Genomic DNA, 22,421 nt, shown 5'->3' with positions numbered 1-22,421 from the left:
AATGTTTCTTGTAAAAAAAGGGTCCATAAGTAAAAAAAAAATATATATATATATATATATAACATGGCAGTTTTTAGCCTCCTTGTTAGAGCAACTGACTCCCATGCGGAAGGTCGCCGGTTCGATCCCAGCTCAGAGCGGGTTGGGTGATGTAGGGCCGGCGGGGTTACATTAGTGTCATGACCCGGATGGGATTGAGGTTTAGGGGGGTGAGTTTAACTTAGGCCAGCTAGTATGTGCTGTGCAGGTAAACTCACTCCTCTGAACTTCAAACATGCTCTAGCGACAGACTCTAGAAGCCATGGTCTTTAGTCTCATTGGTAGAGCAACCGACTCCCATGCGGAAGTTTGCTGGGTCGATACCAGCTCAGAGTGGGTTGGGTGGTGTAGGACCGGCGGGGTTACACCAGCTACTAATGTTCTTCAAAATATATGCTTTTGTGTTCAACAGAAGAAAGAAACTCATTGGTTTTAAATTTTTATTTTTTGGTTGAATTATCCCTTTGATGTGTTGTTTATATATATATTTTTTGTAATGTCCATTTCTGTCTAGGATTGCGCAGTATGAAGGAGGGGCGGTATGTAGTCAGGCCCGCTCATTGTGGAGACTTGAGCCTCTGAGAATCGGGTGAGACAATCTTTCTTCTCTTACCTTAGACTTATTTACTAATGGAAAATGTGTTCTACATTAAGTTTTTTTCTGTGCAGATGGAGCGGTAGCCACATGAAGTGGGGTCAGGCGTTCCGCGTTCGCCACATCACAACAGGTCGATATCTGTGTCTGGATGATGAGAAGGGCCTGATGGTTCTGGATCCAGAAAAAGCAAACACTAAACAATCTGCCTTCTCCTTCCGTGCCTCAAAAGTCTGTTTCAGCTCATATAAACACTACTTGAAATGTTAGTCTGCAAATGTTAACCACTTATTTTTTCTTTCTGCATATTTCTTCTTCTCGGAGAACAGGAGAAAGTGGAAGGGGAGAAGAAAAAGCGGGATGTTGAGGGAATGGGTATTCCTGAGATCAAGTATGGCGAGTCCATGTGCTTTATGCAGCATATTTCTACAGGCCTGTGGCTCACATATGCTGCTTTAGATGCTAAAGCGGCTCGCCTGGGAACCATGAAGAGAAGGGTAATGAAGCTCAGTTAATTCCAAACCACATGATAACAAAACATGTTTCACACAAACTCAAAAAATGTGGAAAAACACACACACACAATTCAATTTAGTTTACAGATGAAGTAAACACACAAGGCAGTACAACCCCGAACTATAGACATTAAGGGGTCTATTTTGAAAATCCATGGGCAAAGTGCAAAGAGCAGGGCGCAAACGCATTCAGGGCGTGTCAGAATCCACTTTTGCTAATATAAGGATGGAAAAATCTGCTTTGTGCCGTGGCACATGGTCTAAATGGTTGAGCTTATTTTCTTAATGAGATATAAGTGTTTTTTGAGAATAAACCAATCAGCGTCTCATTTCCCATTCTTTTTAAGAGTCAGTTGCATCGCGCCATGGTGCATTTTCTATTTACATGGTGACTTTGTAAGTGTAAAAACTGAACGCTTCCCTAGAGAGAAAACAATTAAACAAAGCATACATGAGAGAAAATGAGAAAATGAGAGATAAGGCCTCATTATTTACTTTCACTTTCATTCTCGTGGATAGGGAATCTTCTTGTATGCACAGACATCAATAGCCTATAAATAATTAATTTAGTTTGTTAAGCGCAAAGATTTGTTTCAAAACTATTTCTAAATTCAGTTCTAATTTCCAGCAAACGAATAAATGAACAATCATAACGAAGTGTGGTCAAAAAACATATCCAAATACACATACTGTGTCCAATATGGTCTAAAACCTGACAAGTGGAAAAATCTAAGCTTGTTTAAAAAAAACAAATATAAATATGCATATAATAAATAATACTGCTAATATTAATAACATTATACGAAAGCAAATTGTCACGAATAAACTGAAAAAGCCCCCAAAATGAAGAAGGCATGAAAGTATGGTTTTTATATTTATGTAGGCTAAAAAATAATATGTTTTGTAATATTTTAATCCTTTATATTTATTCCATTTATACATTTTTATTATATCCTAAATATATCCTTAATATTTTAATTATTTTTCAAATGTAAAGATATTTGCGTATTGCTCTACATCTTGTGTGTATTAAGCAATGTGCAACGGAGGCGCACAACTAACGCGCTCTGCGCTAGACTTTAGACCGGCTTTGTTCTGGTCTATAGAACAGACTATTATAGTTTCTCAAAATAGCAAGGCGCCAGCGATGCACCTCAAAACACCTCCTTTTTTGGACTAGAACGCCTATGGGTGCAAATGCATTTGCTATTTAAACAGCGTGGCGCAAAACGTCAAAACGACTCTTGCGCCAAGCTGAAACTAGCAAACAACAATTGCATCGTGCCTTGCGCCACATTGCGCCAGGTGTATGATAGGGCCCTAAATGTGTGAGGTAAATTCAGCATAATACTAAATAACATTGTTTACAAGTATTGAAATGCTAAATATGTTGATTTAAGGAGTTTTGAGGTGTTTGTACAGTATTCTTGTCAGGGAATGGGGGTGATGAAGAGGAGGCGAGGACCCAAATGCGGAGAATGAAGAATTTATTGAAAAATAAAACAAAAACAAAACTCAAATCTCCCCATGTGGGGAAAAACACGACATTATATTATACACGTAACTAGACAAGATCTGGAACTTGGCAGACACAACTTTAAACCACTGTTGTAGAGCGGAATCAGCAAACCTCATACAACAGGGAAGGAAACAATCAATAACGGACCAGCACAGAACAGAGCACACTAGGAGAATAAATAGGAAAGACAAACCAATAAACAGACAGGCGGACAGGTGAAAATAATAATTACAAACAAGGTAACAAGGTGGGTGGGACAAGACAATAGACGGGAGAGCGCATGACACAGAGAGACAATACAAGCCATGCGCTCACATGACACAACACTGAAGCACACGACAAAAACACGTGACCACAATGTAAACACCGAGCCACGTGCTTTGACAAAAGACGCAAGACACGAGCACACGATGAATGAAAACACTCACCATGCGCTCACATATGCAGCATGCATGCTTCATCCCAGCGCCGACCAAAACCGAAACCAACAAGACTGAGACGCTGGGAATGAAACACCATGCTGCTGACAGACGAAAACACAAACACGAGTACAAGAGCGCATGCGTCTGAGGGACGCAGAGAGCGCGCGCGGCCGCGTCAAGCAGGAGCGCGCACACTCTGCGTACACCCACGACGGCGCACGCGCACACAGAGACAGAAACAGGACCAGACACGAGTAGTGTCCGAGATCTGCCACCAAAACAAGAATTTACAAGATCAGAGTGGCAGAACCCTGACACTACCCCCCCCCCAAAAGGGACGCCACCTGGCGTCCCTAAAGGGAACATCCAACAAGGTACAAGACAGACAAGAAACACCACAAGACAACATCAACAAACACTAGACAGGGAGGTGAACAGGCAAGACGACATGAAGAGGGGAGGGAGGGAAGCCAAGCCGGACTCAACAAGACAAACAAGGGAGGGATGGGAGGGCAAGACCAGGGAGGATCAGGAGGGACAGTCCAGGGTGGATTCAGTGGGTCGGGGGGCCCGGCAGGGAGCCAGGGTGGAGCCGGAGGGTCCGTCCAGGGTGCAGGGAGGGAACACCAGGGAGGAGCAGGAGGGACGACCCAGGGAGAGTCTATCAGGGGAGACAAGATAGGAGGTCTGTAGAGAGCCGGTTGAGCTGGAGGCGACTTGACAAGAGCCGGCTGGACAGAAGGCCTGAGGGGAGCCGGCTGGACAGAAGGCCGCTGCTGGGGAGCCGGCAGGGCTGAAGGCGGCTGGGCTGAGGCTGGAGGCCTGTGGGGAGCCGGCTGGGCTGGAGACCAGAGGGGAGCCGGCAGGGCAGGGAGCCGGGCTGGGGCCGGCTGGGCAAGACGTCTGGGTGGCGCCGGCAGGGCAAGGAGCCGGGCTGTGGCCGGCTGGGCAAAACGTCTGGGTGGCGCCGGCGGGGCAAGACGCCTGGGTGGCGCCGGCGGGGCAAGACGCCTGGGTGGCGCCGGCGGGGCAAGACGCCTGGGTGGCGCCGGCGGGGCAAGACGCCTGGGTGGCGCCGGCAGGGCAAGACATCTGGGTGGCGCCGGCAGGGCAAAGAACCGGGCTGGGGCTGGCTGGGCAAGACGTCTGGGTGGCGCCGGCAGGGCAAGACGTCTGGGTGGCGCCGGCAGGGCAAGACGTCTGGGTGGCGCCGGCAGGGCAAGACGTCTGGGTGGCGCCGGCAGGGCAAGACGTCTGGGTGGCGCCGGCAGGGCAAGGAGCCGGGCTGGGGCCGGCAGGGCAAGACGTCTGGGTGGCGCCGGCAGGGCAAGGAGCCGGGCTGGGGCCGGCAGGGCAAGACGTCTGGGTGGCGCCGACAGGGCAAGGAGCCGGGCTGGGGCCGGCAGGGCAAGACGTCTGGGTGGCGCCGCCAGGGCAAGGAGCTGGACTGGGATCGGCACTGAGCTGCGTTCAGGGGCTGGAGCCGACACTGGAGGGCGCTCAGGGGCTGGAGCCGACACTGGAGGGCGCTCAGGGGCTGGAGCCGACACTGGAGGGCGCTCAGGGGCTGGAGCCGACACTGGAGGGCGCTCAGGGGCTGGAGCCGACACTGGAGGGCGCTCAGGGGCTGAAGCCGACACTGGAGGGCGCTCAGGGGCTGGGAGGCGGCGCTGGTGGTGGTGCGAGGGATCCTCTCCTTCTGAAGGATCCCTTTCTCCTGCTGCTAAACCATGTGATTAATAAATCGCTGGTATGACCAGCCCACCATTCTCTGGATCTGCAGAGGAAGAAGGGGCTTGTCCAGAGCAAAATTTAGGTGGGTCATAAGCAGCCAGTCATTAAAATTCAGCCCCTCAGCTGCCTTGCGGAATTTCTCCGCAAACTCCTCCAAATTCAAGACACACTGTTTCAGTGACTGCAAATTCAGCAACTTAATAATGCGGCTAGCGAAGGAGCCATCTTCACTCCGCTGGGTCCTCATTCTGGCTGGTCCGTTCTGTCAGGGAATGGGGGTGATGAAGAGGAGGCGAGGACCCAAATGCGGAGAATGAAGAATTTATTGAAAAATAAAACAAAAACAAAACTCAAATCTCCCCATGTGGGGAAAAACACGACATTATATTATACACGTAACTAGACAAGATCTGGAACTTGGCAGACACAACTTTAAACCACTGTTGTAGAGCGGAATCAGCAAACCTCGTACAACAGGGAAGGAAACAATCAATAACGGACCAGCACAGAACAGAGCACACTAGGAGAATAAATAGGAAAGACAAACCAATAAACAGACAGGCGGACAGGTGAAAATAATAATTACAAACAAGGTAACAAGGTGGGTGGGACAAGACAATAGACGGGAGAGCGCATGACACAGAGAGACAATACAAGCCATGCGCTCACATAACACAACACTGAAGCACACGACAAAAACACGTGACCACAATGTAAACACCGAGCCACGTGCTTTGACAAAAGACGCAAGACACGAGCACACGATGAATGAAAACACTCACCATGCGCTCACATATGCAGCATGCATGCTTCATCCCAGCGCCGACCAAAACCGAAACCAACAAGACTGAGACGCTGGGAATGAAACACCATGCTGCTGACAGACGAAAACACAAACACGAGTACAAGAGCGCACGCGTCTGAGGGACGCAGAGCGCGCGCGCGGCCGCGTCAAGCAGGAGCGCGCACACTCTGCGTACACCCACGACGGCGCGCGCGCACACAGAGACAGAAACAGGACCAGACACGAGTAGTGTCCGAGATCTGCCACCAAAACAAGAATTTACAAGATCAGAGTGGCAGAACCCTGACAATTCTAAATAGCAAATGAGCCAAGCGCGACGCAACTGACTCTTAAAGGGAATGGGAGATGAGACTCTAATTGGTTTATTCTCAAAACACACCTATAAATCATTAAGAGAATAAGCTGAACCCTGTTAGACCATGCGCCATGGAACAAGGCGGATTCTTCTGTCCTCAAAATAGCAAAAGTGGATTCTGACACGCCCTTAATGCTTTTGCGCCCTGTGCTTTGGACTTTGCACCTGGATTGTCAAAATAGAGCTTTTGGAGTAAATTAACATTTTGTTTGAACTATTTCTTTCAAATGTTTAATATGTGTACTGTCATGGTTACATTGTTATCAAGCAAAAAACAGAAATGTGCGCACATCTAGAAAAATCTTGAAGGCAGGTGCACGATCAAAAAACAAACATAAGTAGCAAAAGATTCAAAGTAAATCGGCACACTGCCACTTTAGCTCTCAAAAAATTTTATTTAGTCAAAATTACAAAAACACTACGTTTTGACCGACATGGTCTTCATCAGGTGTTTTTACCTGATGAAGACCATGTCGGTCGAAACGTAGTGTTTTTGTAATTTTGACTAAATAACATTTTTTGAGAGCTAAAGTGGCAGTGTGCCGATTTACTTTGAATCTTTTACATTGTTATCAACCCAAAACACTACATATTTAAATTTTCATGTCTGGACTTTGACTATAAACATGTTATAATTAGTTTTATAGTTCAATAGAAGCAGTGTAAAAGCCAAAAACAACATGATTGCTTTAAAATCATTCTTAGATTATTTTAAATATGCTAACACATTACCCGTTTAATTTCTGAACTGCACAATAAGTGTCTGAACTATTGAGGTAATGCATTGCCACTGAACACTCTTTTATTACCACTTGCTTGGCATTTTAATGTCAAAACTGCTGCAAAATGTGCAAGAAAAAATGTAACTTCAAGTTCATTTTTTTATGAGTCTGTTGCAAATAATGTCAAGCCATTTTTTACAGTGTTAAGATTGAACATATAAATCAAAGTCTTTCTGTCTTTTTTTTCAGGTCATGTTACATCAAGAGGGCCATATGGATGACGCACTGACCTGCTCTCGCTCTCAGACAGAAGAGTCCCAGGCGGCTCGTATGATCTACAGCACCACAGGCCTTTTTACACAGTTCATCAAGTACGGCAGTTCATCACATTATAACATTCTGCATACTGTACAGTTTATGATGCTGAATATTTAGTGCAGCATTGACATTGTGAGAATTTAGCAATAGTTAGCAGCTACATATTTTGTTTTATAAGGAAAAGAATGGTTTATTATAAGCAGTGGAAAAGTTTTGGCCAAATGCTTTTTGTGTGTTTTCTTTTTTTTTCTGATTACAAATGACATAATAAAAATTTTAATTATTAAAGTAATTACTTTTGTTAGGTATTGTAATTTGACTATGTTTGAATTATGAATAATTTGGGAGAATCAATGTTTTTTTTATTTTATTATTATTATTTTTACCCAAGCATTGAATTAATCAAATATGACTGAAATACACTTATAAAAAATACTAAAAATATGTTATAACAAAAAATCCTGAATATTATAAACAAATCTTAGTTTCCCGAAAAATATAGAAATGTTTTTTTTAACATTGATAAAATTGGAAAATAAATAATATAAGCATTAATATTAATAATATTAATTAATATTGACATTGTCCCATCCCATTATTATCTTTTTGTTACTTTTGATAAAAAGAAAAGTCTTCCTTTTTCTTTTGATTTTATTATAAAATTTAAATGGATAGTTTACCCAAAAATGAAAATGAACAGCTTATTTACTCATGCTCAGGCCATGTACAGTAGGTGACATTTTTTTCCTTCAATAAAGAAGATTTTTAGCTGAATTGTTTATTAATTTATTTATTCTGATATTTAACTTTTTGTTACTTATTACATCCCTGTCTGAGAAATCCCAAATTTCTTTGCACGTTAAACACACTCAGAGCTGGAGCAAGCTGAACTGGCACTCTAGGCAAACGGCAATCATGCCGCCCTCAACCCAAAAGTGACCGGTTCGCGGATGAAAGTGAGGACCGGGGGGTTTGTGCCCAACTCAGCCACCTTGGTCACCTCTATGCACGCGCCCTCCCTGAACACACGTCGGCCACAACAGGAAATAAAAAAACTGTGACTGAGTTATTTGCGTTATTTCTTTTTTTTACGCGTTAAATATTTAAAGTTAATCATGTGCTTTAATGCGCTAATTTTGACAGCCCTTTGCAGGTTTGCAGGAAGACATATACCTTATATTCTCTTGTATGTGTTTGTTTCTTGTGTAAATGCATATGTGTCCTCTCCTTTGTCTTGGACATGTCAGAGGTCTGGACTCTCTCAGTGGGAAGAACAAATCACCCGGTCCAGTGTCTCTGCCTCTGGATGGAGTGATTCTGTCCCTTCAGGATCTGATCCACTACTTCAGACCTCCAGAGGAAGAGCTGGAACACGAGGAGAAACAGACCAAACTGCGCTCGCTACGCAACCGACAGAACCTCTTCCAAGAGGAGGTGTGTGTGTATGTGTGTGTGTGCGTGTCATGGTGTCGACAGGCATTTAAGGGATATTTCACCTAAAAAGTAAAACTCTGTTATGATTTACTCTCCATCAATTTTTTTCCAAACCTGTCTGAGTTTCGTTCTTCTATTGAACACAGAAGAAGATATTTTAAAAATGTTGGGAAATGATAGCCATTATATAATGGTACTGTGGATGCCAGTGGTTACCAGTTTCAAGTTTTTTTTTCAAAATATTGTAAAATAAAATACAATAAATGAAAAAATTAAACTTATAAATCTAAGGGGCCTTATGTATCAATGCTGCGTACGCACAAAAACTTTGCGTATGCCAGGTTTCATGCTCATGTTTGGATTTAGTAACGATGAAATGAACGTGAGAATGTGCAATGGTCCACGCCAACTTCATGTCTGGTGTGCGTGCATTTTTTGTGTAAGTTTGTTTTATTTTCATTGGCGACTCCTAGAGGCAGTTGTGTTAAATTACACACTACAAAGTATCTTTGAGCCGTGCAATGGCAGCTGTATGGGACGGGATTATCTGCATGTCTAGCAGTTATATAAGGTTTCCATAACATACAGTTGACAAGCCAAACATTAAAGTGCAACTTGCAGCGATCGCCGGTTTTCCCTATCTAATCAGAGCGATTGACTACACGCACATTGCTATAAAGGCGTCATCTGAAGTCCAATTTGCATACGTGAATCAGAAACATTTCCATTCAATAAATGTGCAAATAATATGTGATGCTGAAATGCATTTAACATAATACACACACTTATTAATGTTTAATAGGCTAAATACACACTACAAAATTTGTCATCTTTACATCGCACTATTTATTTTTGAATTCACTCATAGTGCGATGTTCAAACCCCACTGCATTAACTGCATCAGCTAAACTCTCCCACTCTTTTTTTTTTCTATTGTTATTAATTCTGGAGGACAAACTTGCATAAGCAAGCTAAGACTTTATGCCATGCATTAACCTAACCCCGCCCCTCACAATGACATTACTAAATTTATTGAGTGCATGTGTCTGAGACTGCATTTCTGAGATTGTTTAATGTTTGTGTTTTAGGGGATGATCACCATCGTGCTGGAATGTATCGACCGGCTGAACGTCTACAACACTGCTGCACACTTCTCTGAGTTTGCTGGAGAGGAAGCAGCTGAATCCTGGAAAGAGATCGTCAATTTGCTCTATGAGCTGCTTGGTGACTAAATATACAAATGTTACAGTTTAAAATATGCATTTTATATTTTAAAGCATTTAAAAATCATTCATTCATGCAACGGCAAAACTGAATTTTCCACAGTCTTCAGTCTTACACATGCCTGCTTTATTCCTTTCAATATGTTGTTTTTATACAAGTTTTTAAATTTAAAAACAATTATGGTTACTCAGTATTTTTGGATACACTCAAATACTGTGATTTTAACACTTGGGAAAATGTAAAAAAATTATATTTTATATATATATATATATATATATATATATATATATATATATATATATATATATATATATATATATATATATATATATATATATATATATATATATATTTGCTTTAAATTATAAATGAATATCATTTTCTAAGGATTAATTTCCCTAAATTGATCAAACATGACAAGACATTTAAGATGCAAAAGATTTCTATATTTAATATAAATGATGATCAATTGATTGTTTTGACAAAAATGTAAAGCAAAAAAAAAATAAATAAAAAAAACTGCTTGCAACTTTGATATTAAGAACCACTATTAATATTTGTACATTAATAACTGTTAATAATAATCTAGCATCAAGTTGGATCTGCTATCATGTAAATAAATTATATTAAAATAATTATGCTGTAAAGTACTTTAATATTGCAAAAAAATCCACAATATTACTGTGCTTACTGAGCTATTAGCCAAATAAATTAAGCTTTATAAAATGCTTTATATTGATACCATGGTTTTTACGTTTTTGGGACGTAAAAAAATGTGTATGCTCACCAAAGCTGCATTTATTTTATTTTAAAAATACAGTAATATTGTAAAATAGTGCAGTTTAAAATGTTTATTTTTAAAATTTTTTATAATACTGTGTGTGAATATGTCTCTTTTCTCAGCATCTCTGATCAGAGGAAACCGTTCTAACTGTGCTCTGTTTTGTGATAATCTGGACTGGCTGGTCAGTAAACTGGATCGTCTGGAAGCTTCATCAGGTATATCTTCAACAAATGCCTCAAAAAAATACAATTATTTACGTATCACCACTAGTGTTGGGTGTAATTATTTCCAAAATAACTAATTTCTGTAATTAAATATCTTTTCTGCCAAAAAAGTGAAGTAATTTTCAGATAAGTTAATTACGGTTACATATAACCTACTTGGCTCAAATACTGTTTATTAATTTAACAGATCTGTATAAATCAATTCAAAGGAACAGATTGATTGTATTTTGATATACAAACATGTTTTGCAAAGCAGTTTGATTTTTCATCTATAGACGGTAACATTTATCAGGATGATTGCATACAGTATGCTTAAAAAAATTGGTTGACAAAATAATTAGTTCATGAAAATATAAGCAATACATTCAGAGAGGCAGCGCAAAAGAATGTTAGACCTGTCAAACAATTGCTTATGCCTGAGAAACAATGAAATATATAGCAATTAAAACCCTGTCATTTCTATTCTATTTACAGTTTAAGATTTGTATGAATAGTATTAAGTCATTTTTATGTAATTAGTTTATGTTTAAAAAAGTAATTTTAATGCAATTGTAATGGTGTAATTGATCATTAGAAAGTAATGACTTTTTTTTTAAGTAACTTACCCAACATTATTGTCACACATAGTTTCTACTCTTCATAAGTGTTTGTTGATCTCTTGATCTCCAGGCATTCTCGAGGTGCTGTACTGTGTTTTGATTGAAAGTCCTGAAGTCTTGAACATCATTCAGGAGAATCACATCAAGTCCATCATTTCTCTCTTAGACAAACACGGACGAAACCATAAGGTCTTATTGCAAACTTGATTTAAGTTAAACTAGCATTTAGCAGTTTATCACACATAGAAGATCTCAACCTCTCTGTTTTTCTGGACAGGTTTTGGACGTGTTGCGGTCTCTGTGTGTGTGTAACGGTGTTGCTGTGAGGTCCAATCAAAACCTCATCACCGAAAATTTACTTCCGGGTCGTGACCTGCTACTGCAGACTAACATCGTTAACTATGCTTCAAGGTATTATTTGTTGAAATATAGTGATTTTTGACTTATTATTAATGCTGAAACGTTTTTGCCATGTCCACTATATGGTAAAAAAATAGTTTTACAGGATAATTCTAAATACTAAATATATTTTGTATCTGTGAGGCTTAATAAAATTGTAAAATAAATAGAAAAGTGAAAATAAAATAAAATATTCTGACTCACTTTCCTTTGGCTTAGTACCCTATTTATGTGTCAGATGCCCTTCCAGCTGCAACTCAAAATTATTAGCCCCCCTGAATTATTAGCGCCCCTGTTTATTTTTTTCCCCAATTTCTGTTCTGTTTTGGGAAGATTGTTTCAGCACATTTCTAAACATAATAATTTTAAAAACTTATTTCTAATAACTGATTTATTTTATCTTTTCCCTGATGACAGTAAATAATATTTTACTAGATATTTTTCAAGACACTTCTATACGCTTAAAGTGACATTTAAAGGCTTAACTAGGTTAATAAGGTGAACTAGGCAGGTTAGGGTAATTAGTCAAGTTATTGTATAACGATGGTTTGTTCTGTAGATTATCGAAAAAAAAATAGCTTAAAGGGGCTAATAATTTTGTAGCAAAAACGTTTTTTTTTTTAATTTATAACTGCTTTTATTCTAGCTGTAATAAAACAAATAAGACTTTCTCCAGAAGAAAAAATATTATCAGACATACTGTGAAAATTTCATTGCTATGTTAAAAATCATTTGGGAAATATTTAAAAAAAGAAAATCAAAATCAAAAGGGGGCTAATAATTCTGACTTCAACTGTATATATATATATATATATAACATATATTAAATTTCTAATCTCATAGAACAGATTTTCTTCTCATATTTCAGACGAAAATCTGACCTCACAATAGTATATTGATGTACTGCAAAAAGCGATTAGTTTCTTTTATTAAAAAATTAGTAAATGTGTTTCCTTAAAATCAATAAATTGTCTTTACTTATAAAATATCTTAGTAAACCTGTTGTAACTCAAATTTTTGAGTTGACTTAAGAGCTTTACTCACTTTTTAAAATTCAAATAATTGCTTTAAAAGAAACATTTACTCACTTTTTAAAGTAAAGTCAAGCTTTTAATTGAAGGTTTTTATAGTTTGATCCAAATCTAAAGTATCCATTTTTATATAATCAAAATATCTAGAAGAATTACACTCTTTTTCAATAAATGCTATATTTGAATGTATATTTTTATTAAAATATTTTTACATGCTTTTAAATATACAATAGTTTTTACAAAAATAAATATTTTTTATTTTTTCCTGCAAGAAATTTTTTCCAAAGATGTACAAATTCACTTAACTGAAATAATTTCAAACTGTTAACTGCATAAATGTAACTTTCTCTTCATAGTGTGAGGCCCAATATCTTCTTGGGGACTTGTGAAGGTTCCACCCAGTATAAGAAGTGGTATTTTGAGGTAATGGTGGACTATGTGGAGTCATTTGTGACGGCTCAGGCCACTCATCTGCGAGTGGGCTGGGCCATGACTGAAGGCTTCAGCCCATACCCAGGAGGAGGAGAGGGCTGGGGGGGCAACGGTGTGGGTGATGACCTCTACTCTTATGGCTTTGATGGACTTCACTTGTGGTCAGGTACATGCTTGATCTTGTCTACTTTTTTCCACGTGACTACAACATTTCAAATGATACCAATCTTATTTGATAAGGGTCTACACCTGATGACATCTACATGCCAATATTCAGTTGCAGTTGTAGCGCCACCTGCTGGCAGAAGGATGTTTGTCAAATATCAGTAATTTTATCTTGTTTTTCTAATATTTGCCAGATTAAATGCATATTTTTAGTTTTACTGCATGTCCGGACCATTTTTTTGACTAGAGAAATGCAAGCGCTGTTCAATTAACGTTCAGCTGTGAGCATATTGCACTGCAGTGTTTTTTTTTTTTACTCAGCTGCATTACAAGTTGTTGTGGGGGTGGTATGGCCCTGCCCCTCCTCCACGGTGATTTGATAGCTAGCTCAAAAGTGTCATTGATGGGCGCTGCATTTTTCAAACATTTTTTGTAACACAGTGCTCAGGATCTGCAGGTACTCAAAAACACGGCACTACCATTGACAACAACACAAAACAAATGCTCAGGGGTTTATTTCTGAAGGCCAAAAGGTCAAAAGTTTCATTGCAACAATCATAGTTCTATTTCCCATGGTTTCAAGGAACATTCGCAAACTGTGTCACAAACAAGTGTGGTTGCAACTACACTTTTAGGGCAGTAATTAGAAGCATAGTTCCTGGTTGTGTTCTATTCATCTCCCCTATGCTCTATTCCTTTCAAACCTACCAACATCCACTTTAAATGATACAAAAAAATGTTAATGCTATGTGTCTCACATGTAATTTGCTTTCAAAGTAATTGTTTACAGTTCAGTTTTAGCGCTGCTCAGATTGACGATTGCTCTCCCTTTGTAAATTATTTATGCCATTTTGAATGCAGCCGTGGCTTAATTATGATTTGTAGCCAGCAGCTAGTTCTCTGCAACTCTCACATGATCGCCATCTGAAGCAGGGCTGCGCCCGGTCAGTCCCTGAATGGGAGACCACATGGGAAAGCTAGCTTGCTGCTGGAAGTGGTGTTAGTGAGGTCAGCAGGGGCGCCCAACCTGCGGTCTGTGTGGGTACTAATGCCCCAGTATAGTGACGGGGACTCTATACTAATCAGTGAGTGGCATCTATGAGATGTTAAACTGAGGTCCTGACTCTCTGTGGTCATTAAAAATCCCAGGATGTCTTTTGAAAAAGAGTAGGGGTTTAACCCTGGCATCTTGGCCAAATTTGCCCACTGGTCTGTCCATCATGGCCTCCTAACCCTCCCCATATCATAATCATCATAATCATCACCTCCTCTCCACCAATCAACTGGTGTGTGGTGTGCGGTCTGGCACAAAACGGCTGCCGTCGTGTCATCCAGGTGGATGCTGCACACTGGTGGTGGATGAGGAGATCCCTCCTCCATGTGTAAAGCGATTTGAGTGCACAGAAAAGCGCTGTATAAATGTAAGGAATTATTAATATTATTATTATTAAAAGCTATGGACAACCTAGGATTGACGAGCGGAAATTTGTTAAATCTGTGAAAACAAAAAATATTGAATTTCTGAATATAAATGTAATTATGACAACAAAATAAATAGACCAAAAGTTGTTTGTGCATAATTATTTGACTATATATCTGGTTTATTTAAGACAAGATATTAGCCTACTGTATATGCTAGCTATTAAAGGTGGTTTTGTTTAGAATAGAATATGGAATATTCTCCATAATGTTTGTAAAAGAAATATAGGCTCTAAATGTGCCGTTTACATTAATATTGAAAAGGAATGCATGTGTTTGTTCATGTAAAAGAATCTAATTTGTATAAAACAAATAAAGAATAATTGAATGCAGATTTTCTCTAATTAAATTGTCACTCCGTCTCATATAGAGCATCATAATTTTATAACTAACATGGTTTGAACAATAGATCTGTGACAGAGCAACCATGACTTTGGGAAATATACACTCAGTACATCATTTACATTTATATTATTATATTATTTATATTATATTATATTATATTATATTATATTATATTATATTATATTATATTATATTATATTATATTATATTATATTATATTATATTGTATTTCAGCCACAAGTTATGGCATTGTTTGGGAAATACATGCTTTGGTGGACATGTAGCCTAGGCAGTGGTGAGCATTAGTATGAGTGCCCTCTAAACACTGCTTGTAAGTTTTTATTTTGTTTACTGTACAGTACAGTAACACTCAATATATGTTCATAATATTTCTGTGGAAAAACCCATATACAGTTATTCATGGTTTGCCTAGTGTAATTTATTAATGCTGGTGATGTTCTTTTTATTATTTGATGCATGAACTATGAGTAAAATAATAGCAAACCACTGTATCAAGTTTAAACAAATATTTATATTATATTCACATATATTTTTACAGTTTAATTAAAGTTACTCCAATAATTCATGCAAAGCATCATTGTTATTCTTTACACAGCATGGGAGTTTTTATGGTCTTTAAACTGCCATTTTTCTCTGTGCAGGTCATGTGTCACGTCAGGTGGCTTCGCCCAATCAGCATGCCTTGGCAGCTGATGATGTCGTGAGTTGTTGTTTGGATCTGAGCGTGCCCAGTATCTCCTTCCGCATCAATGGCCATCCGGTCCAGGGAATGTTTGAGAACTTCAACTTAGATGGCTTGTTCTTCCCTGCCATTAGCTTTTCTGCTGGAGTGAAGTAATTAAACATTACTATTTTGATCATTATTGTTGTATTTTTTATAATAGTTATTAATTAAATAAGTATTATTTTTCTTATAAAAATTTAAAGTCCACATAAAAGCTAGTATCTATTGGTAGTGCTGGGCAAATAATACAAAAATAAAAGTTTGTTTTGACAAAATAATTGACAAAATAATTGTGTTAGATAGATAGATAGATAGATAGATAGATAGATAGATAGATAGATAGATAGATAGATAGATAGATAGATAGATAGATAGATAGATAGATAGATAGATAGATAGATAGATAGATAATATTTAAGACGTTAATATTAGGTTAGATTTGGAGTTAGGCTGTGACGTCAGGTGAGCAAAATTCAATGTCTAGCCAGCGTCTAAGGACATCAATATTTTGACGTCCAATAATGAAGTCAAATGACGTTGATTTTAGGTTGTGTTGGAAAGTGACTAAAATCCAATGTCGAGCCAACATTTTAAACCAATGTCATATTGACGTCAAATGCTGACATTTATTCGTCAGGTATGACAACCACAATTTAATGTCTGATAGACATCATAGTGGTAATGTCCACACAACCTCAAACTGTTGATATTTGGCTGATTTTAGATTGGACGATGAACATTGACATTGATCTGATGTTGAGTTCTAAATTTAACCAGATATTCATTTCTAAACAAACTGCAACGTCCCAACTTTAATCTGATGTCATGTTGATATCCTGTGGCTGCTGGGCATATACATGTATATTTATTATGTATTTTTGATACACACACATAGAAACAACACTATAAAAACTATTTTTTTATAGATATTTACATTTAAATTTGTCATATATATTAAAATTTATAGATCATTTGTGTCATATGCACATATATTTTAAAAACATGAATAAACATTTTCTTAAATAAATGCATGTATGCGTGTATGTTATTTTGCAAGTGATTAATCTTTGTCCAGCACTAATAATAAGATATTAAGAAAAAAAGAGTGACTTTTTTTTTTTTTACAAAAACTAAAAAAGGTATACAGCTTAAACCTCATAGGGGTCATGGGTTGCACTTGAGTTGTAGATTTTCCATAACAAATCAAGAAATTAACCCTAAAAAGTACATTGGTAGCTTTCATTTGAACAAGTAATCTATGCAAGTTAATCCACTGAAAATAAAACTGTTTATTTTAATGATCTTTTATCAAAATCTAATCATTTGCTTCTGCTTTGGAATGGCAGTCAGGCCTTCTCTGAGGAATATTTTATATGTTATCTAAAATACATTAGTAGTTAGTTCATATTAATGCATTTACTAGCATTATCTAATAATGAATAATATTGTACACCATATATTATAAATGTTTTAAAATTTACTAATGCATTATTAAAATTATTATGGTCTGAAAACATGGAATATTTTAAACATCAGCATATATTTAGACTTTTAGCTTTTGACACCTTCTTGACCCTGGTCACCTCCCAGGTCCCAAAAAGGCAGGAGTTTAGCCTATAAAAGCAGCGGCCAAACCCCAAGACATTGGCTTGTCAACCAACTCAGCAAAAGTGTAACAGTGGTACCTCGAGCAATGGCAGACAAGGCCTTCTCTGAGGACATCAGTTTGCTGGATTGGATGAGATATGCATAGCTATGCCCCTCTAATCATTAGTTTGCCGCAAGTGAAAGAGGGGAAGTGCAAAAATAAAACCCTGTCCTCTACTCAATATTCAGTTTCAGTAAGAAAACATGTCAACATACTAAAATAAAAGTCTGCAACAACTTTGCAGAGATTTTAATAGAAATTATAGCAACAGATGATTTTAGTTTGTACATAATATAAGAATTAAATATACAGTTGAAGTCAGAATTATTAGCCCCCCTGTTTATTTGTTTCCCCAATTTCTGTTTAATGGAGAGAAGATTTTTTTTTCAACACATTTCTAAACATAATAGTTTTATTACCTCATATCTAATAACTGATTTATTTTATCTTTGCCATGATGACTGTAAATATTATTTTACTAGATATTCTTCAAGACACTTCTATACAGGTTAAAGTGATTTTTAAAGGCTTAACTAGGTTAATTAGGTTAGGGTAACTAAGCAAGTTATTGTATAACGATGGTTTGTTCCGTAGACTATTGGAAAAAAAATTCGCCTAAAGGGGCTAATAATTTTGTCCTTAAAATGATGTTTAAAAAAATAAAAACTGCTTTTATTCCAGCCGAAATAAAACTAATAAGACTTTCTCCAGAAGAAAAAGCATTATCAGACATACTGTGAAAATTTCCTTGCTCTGTTAAACATCATTTGGGAAATATTTACAAAAGAAAACAAAAATTCAAAGGGGGCTATTAATTCTGACTTCAACTGTACATTATATATTTGATTGAGATGAAAAAAGTTCAAATTGTTCTTAGGATTTAAAACAAATACCATTTTTGCAAATAACACAGTGCCAACTAAAAGTGTTGGGCCAGTAAATACCTTTTAATTTCACTTTTATTCAGCAAAGATGCATGATTGATGAATGTGACTGATTTATATTACAAAATAGTTGATTTAAATAAATACTGCTTTTAGGTTTTAAATATGTATCACAGTTTTTACAAAAAAACAAAACTAAAAAAAAAGTCTTTTTTAAACACATCAGCATATTCAAAGACATTGAAGATTTTTGTTATATATTATTTATAAATATTGGTTTGAGCTTATGCATCACAGGAATAATTAAATAAATATAAATATATAAAAAAAATTAAATTATTTTAAAGTTTTTTTTTTAAATGTTTCTTTCAAAAACTGAATCATCCCTAATTTAAAAAAATGCACATTTATAGTGTTTAACCACTTGTTGATCTGCTTTTCATTTGTTTTCCAGAGCCCGCTTTCTTTTAGGTGGCCGTCATGGGGATTTTAAGTTTTTACCTCCTCCTGGTTATGCACCATGTTATGAGGCTCTTCTTCCCAAAGACAGGATGCGCATTGAGCCCATTAAAGAGTATAAACATGACTTTGAAGGAGTCAGAAACCTGTTAGGGCCCACACAGTCCCTCACACACACCTCATTCACTCCCTGTCCTGTTGACACTGCTCAGGTAAACTAAACTACACACTGTCTACTCAACTGTTGCTTGCCATAAACATTTTGACTCAGTGGTCAGAGTGTGTGCTGTTTATGTTATTTGTAGATTGTTCTACCTCCTCATTTGGAGCGGATCAGAGAGAAGCTTGCAGAAAACATACATGAGCTCTGGGCTGTGACCCGTATTGAGCAGGGCTGGACCTATGGAGTGGTAAGCATTTCTGTCTCTGTCTGTGTCAGTTTTATTTTATTTTGTATTTTTTTTAATAAATTCACACATACAGGTGAAGTCAGAATTATCAGCCCCCCTGAATTATTAGCCCCCTTGTTTATTTTTCCCCAATTTCTGTTTTATGTAGAGATGTTTTTAACACATTTCTCAACATAATAGTTTGAATAACTCATTTCTAATAACTAATTTATTTTATTTTTGCCATGATGACAGTAAATAATATTTGACTAGATATTTTTCAAGACACTTTTATACAGCTTAAAGTGACATTTAAAGGCTTAACTAGGTTAATTAGGTTAACTGGGCAGATTAGGGTAATTAGGCAAGTTATTATATAACAATGGTTTGTCCTGTAGACTATCGGAAAAAATTAGCTTAAATGGGCTAATAATTTTGTCCTTAAAATGGCATTTGAAAAATTATAAACTGCTTTTATTCTAACCAATTTAAAACAAATAAGACTTTCTTCGGAAGAAAAAACATTATCAAACATATTGTGAAAATTTCCTTGCTCTGTTAAACATCATTTGGGAAATATTTAAAAACGAAAAAATGGGGCTAATAATTCTGCCTATGTATAAATCATTTGTAGAGCTGTATATAATTGTTGAAATTTCATATTGCCATAATACAAACTTATTGACAACTTTATTATAAAGATATATTAAAAATGTTATATAAAAGAATACATTTGCATTAGTTAATTTAATAATAAATAATAATAAAGTATTTACTAACAAGATCTAATAATGAACAATATTATACACCATTTATTATAAATAGTATGACATTTACTAATGCATTATTAAAAAAAGTTATCTGAAAACATGCAATATTTAAAATGTAGGATATTTAAAAACTTTTAATGGGGGAATAGCACACACCTGGTTATGGCACAGCTTAGAACCCAATTGTCCACTTTTGGTCCCTTAACAAGTGGGAGGCACATATACAAACTGTATCATTCCTACACCATTCATCTGATTTGGATGTAAATACCCTTAAATTAAAGCTGACAGTTTGCATTCAAAGCACATCTTGTTCGTTTCATTTCAAATATTTTGTGTTGGTGTATATTCTTCACTGTGGACTGTTTTTGTCACCTGCCAGCAATGTAAATAAAACACTGTGTACTGGAGTGCTATCAAGTACGCCATAATTTTGTTGTCCCCTAAACCCAGTTTTCTCCATCAGAGCGAGCTGAGGCCCGCTCTGTGACACACAGTGTGTGTGTGTTTGTGGTTATAATCATCTATTTTAAATTGTTTTCTGTTAGCAGTGAGCAATTTGCAAACTGTTTAAGCCGCGTTAGTGTTTTGCGCTCTTTTTGCTACACCTAGCATTTTTTGACGGAGCACTTTGGGTGCCTGCAGTTGAAAAAAAGTCAACCCTGTGCGAACAATCACAGACATAATGCTCTCCAGCATCAAGCCTGTTGATACAGTTGGTTACCTAACAAAATATTTTTAAAAAGTTATCTTTTCTAAAAAGTGCAATGCAGTGTGCCTCAAGATTTCAGAACTCAAAATCAAGTTTAGTGGTATCGGCCCCTTAGTCTACATTTAATGTATACTTGATTACAAGAACACATATTTTATTTCATATACTCTCTGTACCCACAATTTTTGTGTACTATAATTCTATTTAATGGTAATGAAAACTAAATCCAAGAACACATTGCAATGTCATATGCATGCATTTTAACACCAGGTAGAAATGGTAATATTTGATATACTTACTGGATCACTGAGAACTGTGTCCACATTTACCAACGCAATATTAATTAAAGTGTTTTTTTTTTTACTCTTGATGGAAGTAAACCTACTGTTGGATACCTTCAAAATGAATAAATGTGAACTCTCTTTCAGTTCAGGGATGATAATAAGAAGTTGCACCCGTGTCTAGTGGACTTTCAAAGTCTTCCAGAACCCGAGAGAAATTATAACCTCCAGATGTCTGGAGAGACATTGAAGTGAGTGTCTACAGAATGTCAAAATCTGAAGTTCATTGCTTATGCATCCATCTGTCTATCCAATTTATTCATCCACTTCATTTTTTTTTCTCTTTGACCTTTCCAGAACCCTGTTAGCTCTGGGCTGCCATGTAGGCATGGGAGATGAGAAAGCAGAGGAGAATCTGAGAAAGATCAAATTGCCCAAAACGTATGTAAAACTTAAACCTTACTTTTTGTGTGTGTTTAATGTGTAATGTTTTTCTTTTTCTTGTTTTTCTGGTTCTTGCTCAGTTATGTGATGAGCAGCGGATACAAACCCGCTCCTTTGGACCTCAATCATGTCAAACTGACGCCTAATCAGAACCAGTTGGTGGAAAAGCTGGCAGAAAATGGGCACAATGTTTGGGCAAGAGACAGAGTCAGACAAGGATGGACCTACAGCATTGTGCAGGTAAATCTGATGCTTTGCTTTTTTTGATTCCATCACCTTGAGGTATTTGTTTTTTTACCTACTGCAAATGAAAAAATCAGGTAATGAAGTATTATTGCATGCACACAGCACTTTAGAACATACTGAAAAAAAATTCTATATTTACAGCATTCTGTAACAACTAGAAAATGAAATATGAATTATGTCTAAAAGGCACATGCAATCATTTGTATTTCATTTTTGAATAATTCATCATACATTACAACCGAAAAATGGATCATTATGGAAAGGTGGTTAAGTCCTAGATAATACTGCAACTGAAATTATAGAATTATACATAATACAATTAATAGATTCAAACTTCAATGCAGATATAGTGCATATATATATATATATATATATATATATATATATATATATATATATATATATATATTTTGATAATATATGACAAATAAAACTAAAATATGTACATTTTATCATTAATTGTTTGGACAGTGATGAATTAAAAAGAAAGTCCAGAAAAAATATTGTCATTATTCACATTATTTTGTCAATCCAAACATGTGCAGTGTTGAGCAGTAAAATGTTACTTGCAAAGTTTTAAAGCAATAATATTACATTTCCCAGTAACTAGTACAGTTAATAATATTACATTGGCTAAAAAAACAAATACATTAAATAATTTGTGACAGCGTAGCTTTCGTTGCTTAATCCTCTACTGATTTAA

General features: G+C 36.9%; 1 protein-coding gene across 39 annotated transcripts in view; it reads left to right on the top strand.

Annotated features, from left to right (window-relative positions):
* Positions 1 to 22,421, top strand: part of ryr1b (ryanodine receptor 1b (skeletal)) — a 245,403-nt gene that overhangs the window by 85,092 nt on the left and 137,890 nt on the right. For all 39 annotated transcript variants that reach the window (XR_015514413.1, XR_015514412.1, XM_087292511.1 and 36 more), the window contains 16 exon segments: positions 554 to 628; positions 709 to 865; positions 964 to 1,131; positions 6,956 to 7,077; positions 8,272 to 8,458; positions 9,547 to 9,682; positions 10,586 to 10,681; positions 11,360 to 11,478; positions 11,567 to 11,700; positions 13,076 to 13,317; positions 15,803 to 15,995; positions 18,872 to 19,088; positions 19,182 to 19,286; positions 21,176 to 21,279; positions 21,386 to 21,469; positions 21,553 to 21,712. Coding sequence is in view for 37 of the 39 variants with exons in the window: in XM_087292511.1 (XP_087148637.1) it covers positions 554 to 628; positions 709 to 865; positions 964 to 1,131; positions 6,956 to 7,077; positions 8,272 to 8,458; positions 9,547 to 9,682; positions 10,586 to 10,681; positions 11,360 to 11,478; positions 11,567 to 11,700; positions 13,076 to 13,317; positions 15,803 to 15,995; positions 18,872 to 19,088; positions 19,182 to 19,286; positions 21,176 to 21,279; positions 21,386 to 21,469; positions 21,553 to 21,712 (2,299 nt within the window). In the remaining 2 variants the exon portion in view is untranslated.

The sequence above is a fragment of the Danio rerio genome, chromosome 18, assembly GCF_052040795.2.
Source record: "Danio rerio strain M-AB ecotype USA chromosome 18, GRCz13ab, whole genome shotgun sequence".
Taxonomy (NCBI): domain Eukaryota; kingdom Metazoa; phylum Chordata; class Actinopteri; order Cypriniformes; family Danionidae; genus Danio; species Danio rerio.
The sequence above is the reverse complement of the archived record's forward strand: the minus strand, read 5'-3'. Positions and strand labels throughout refer to the sequence as shown.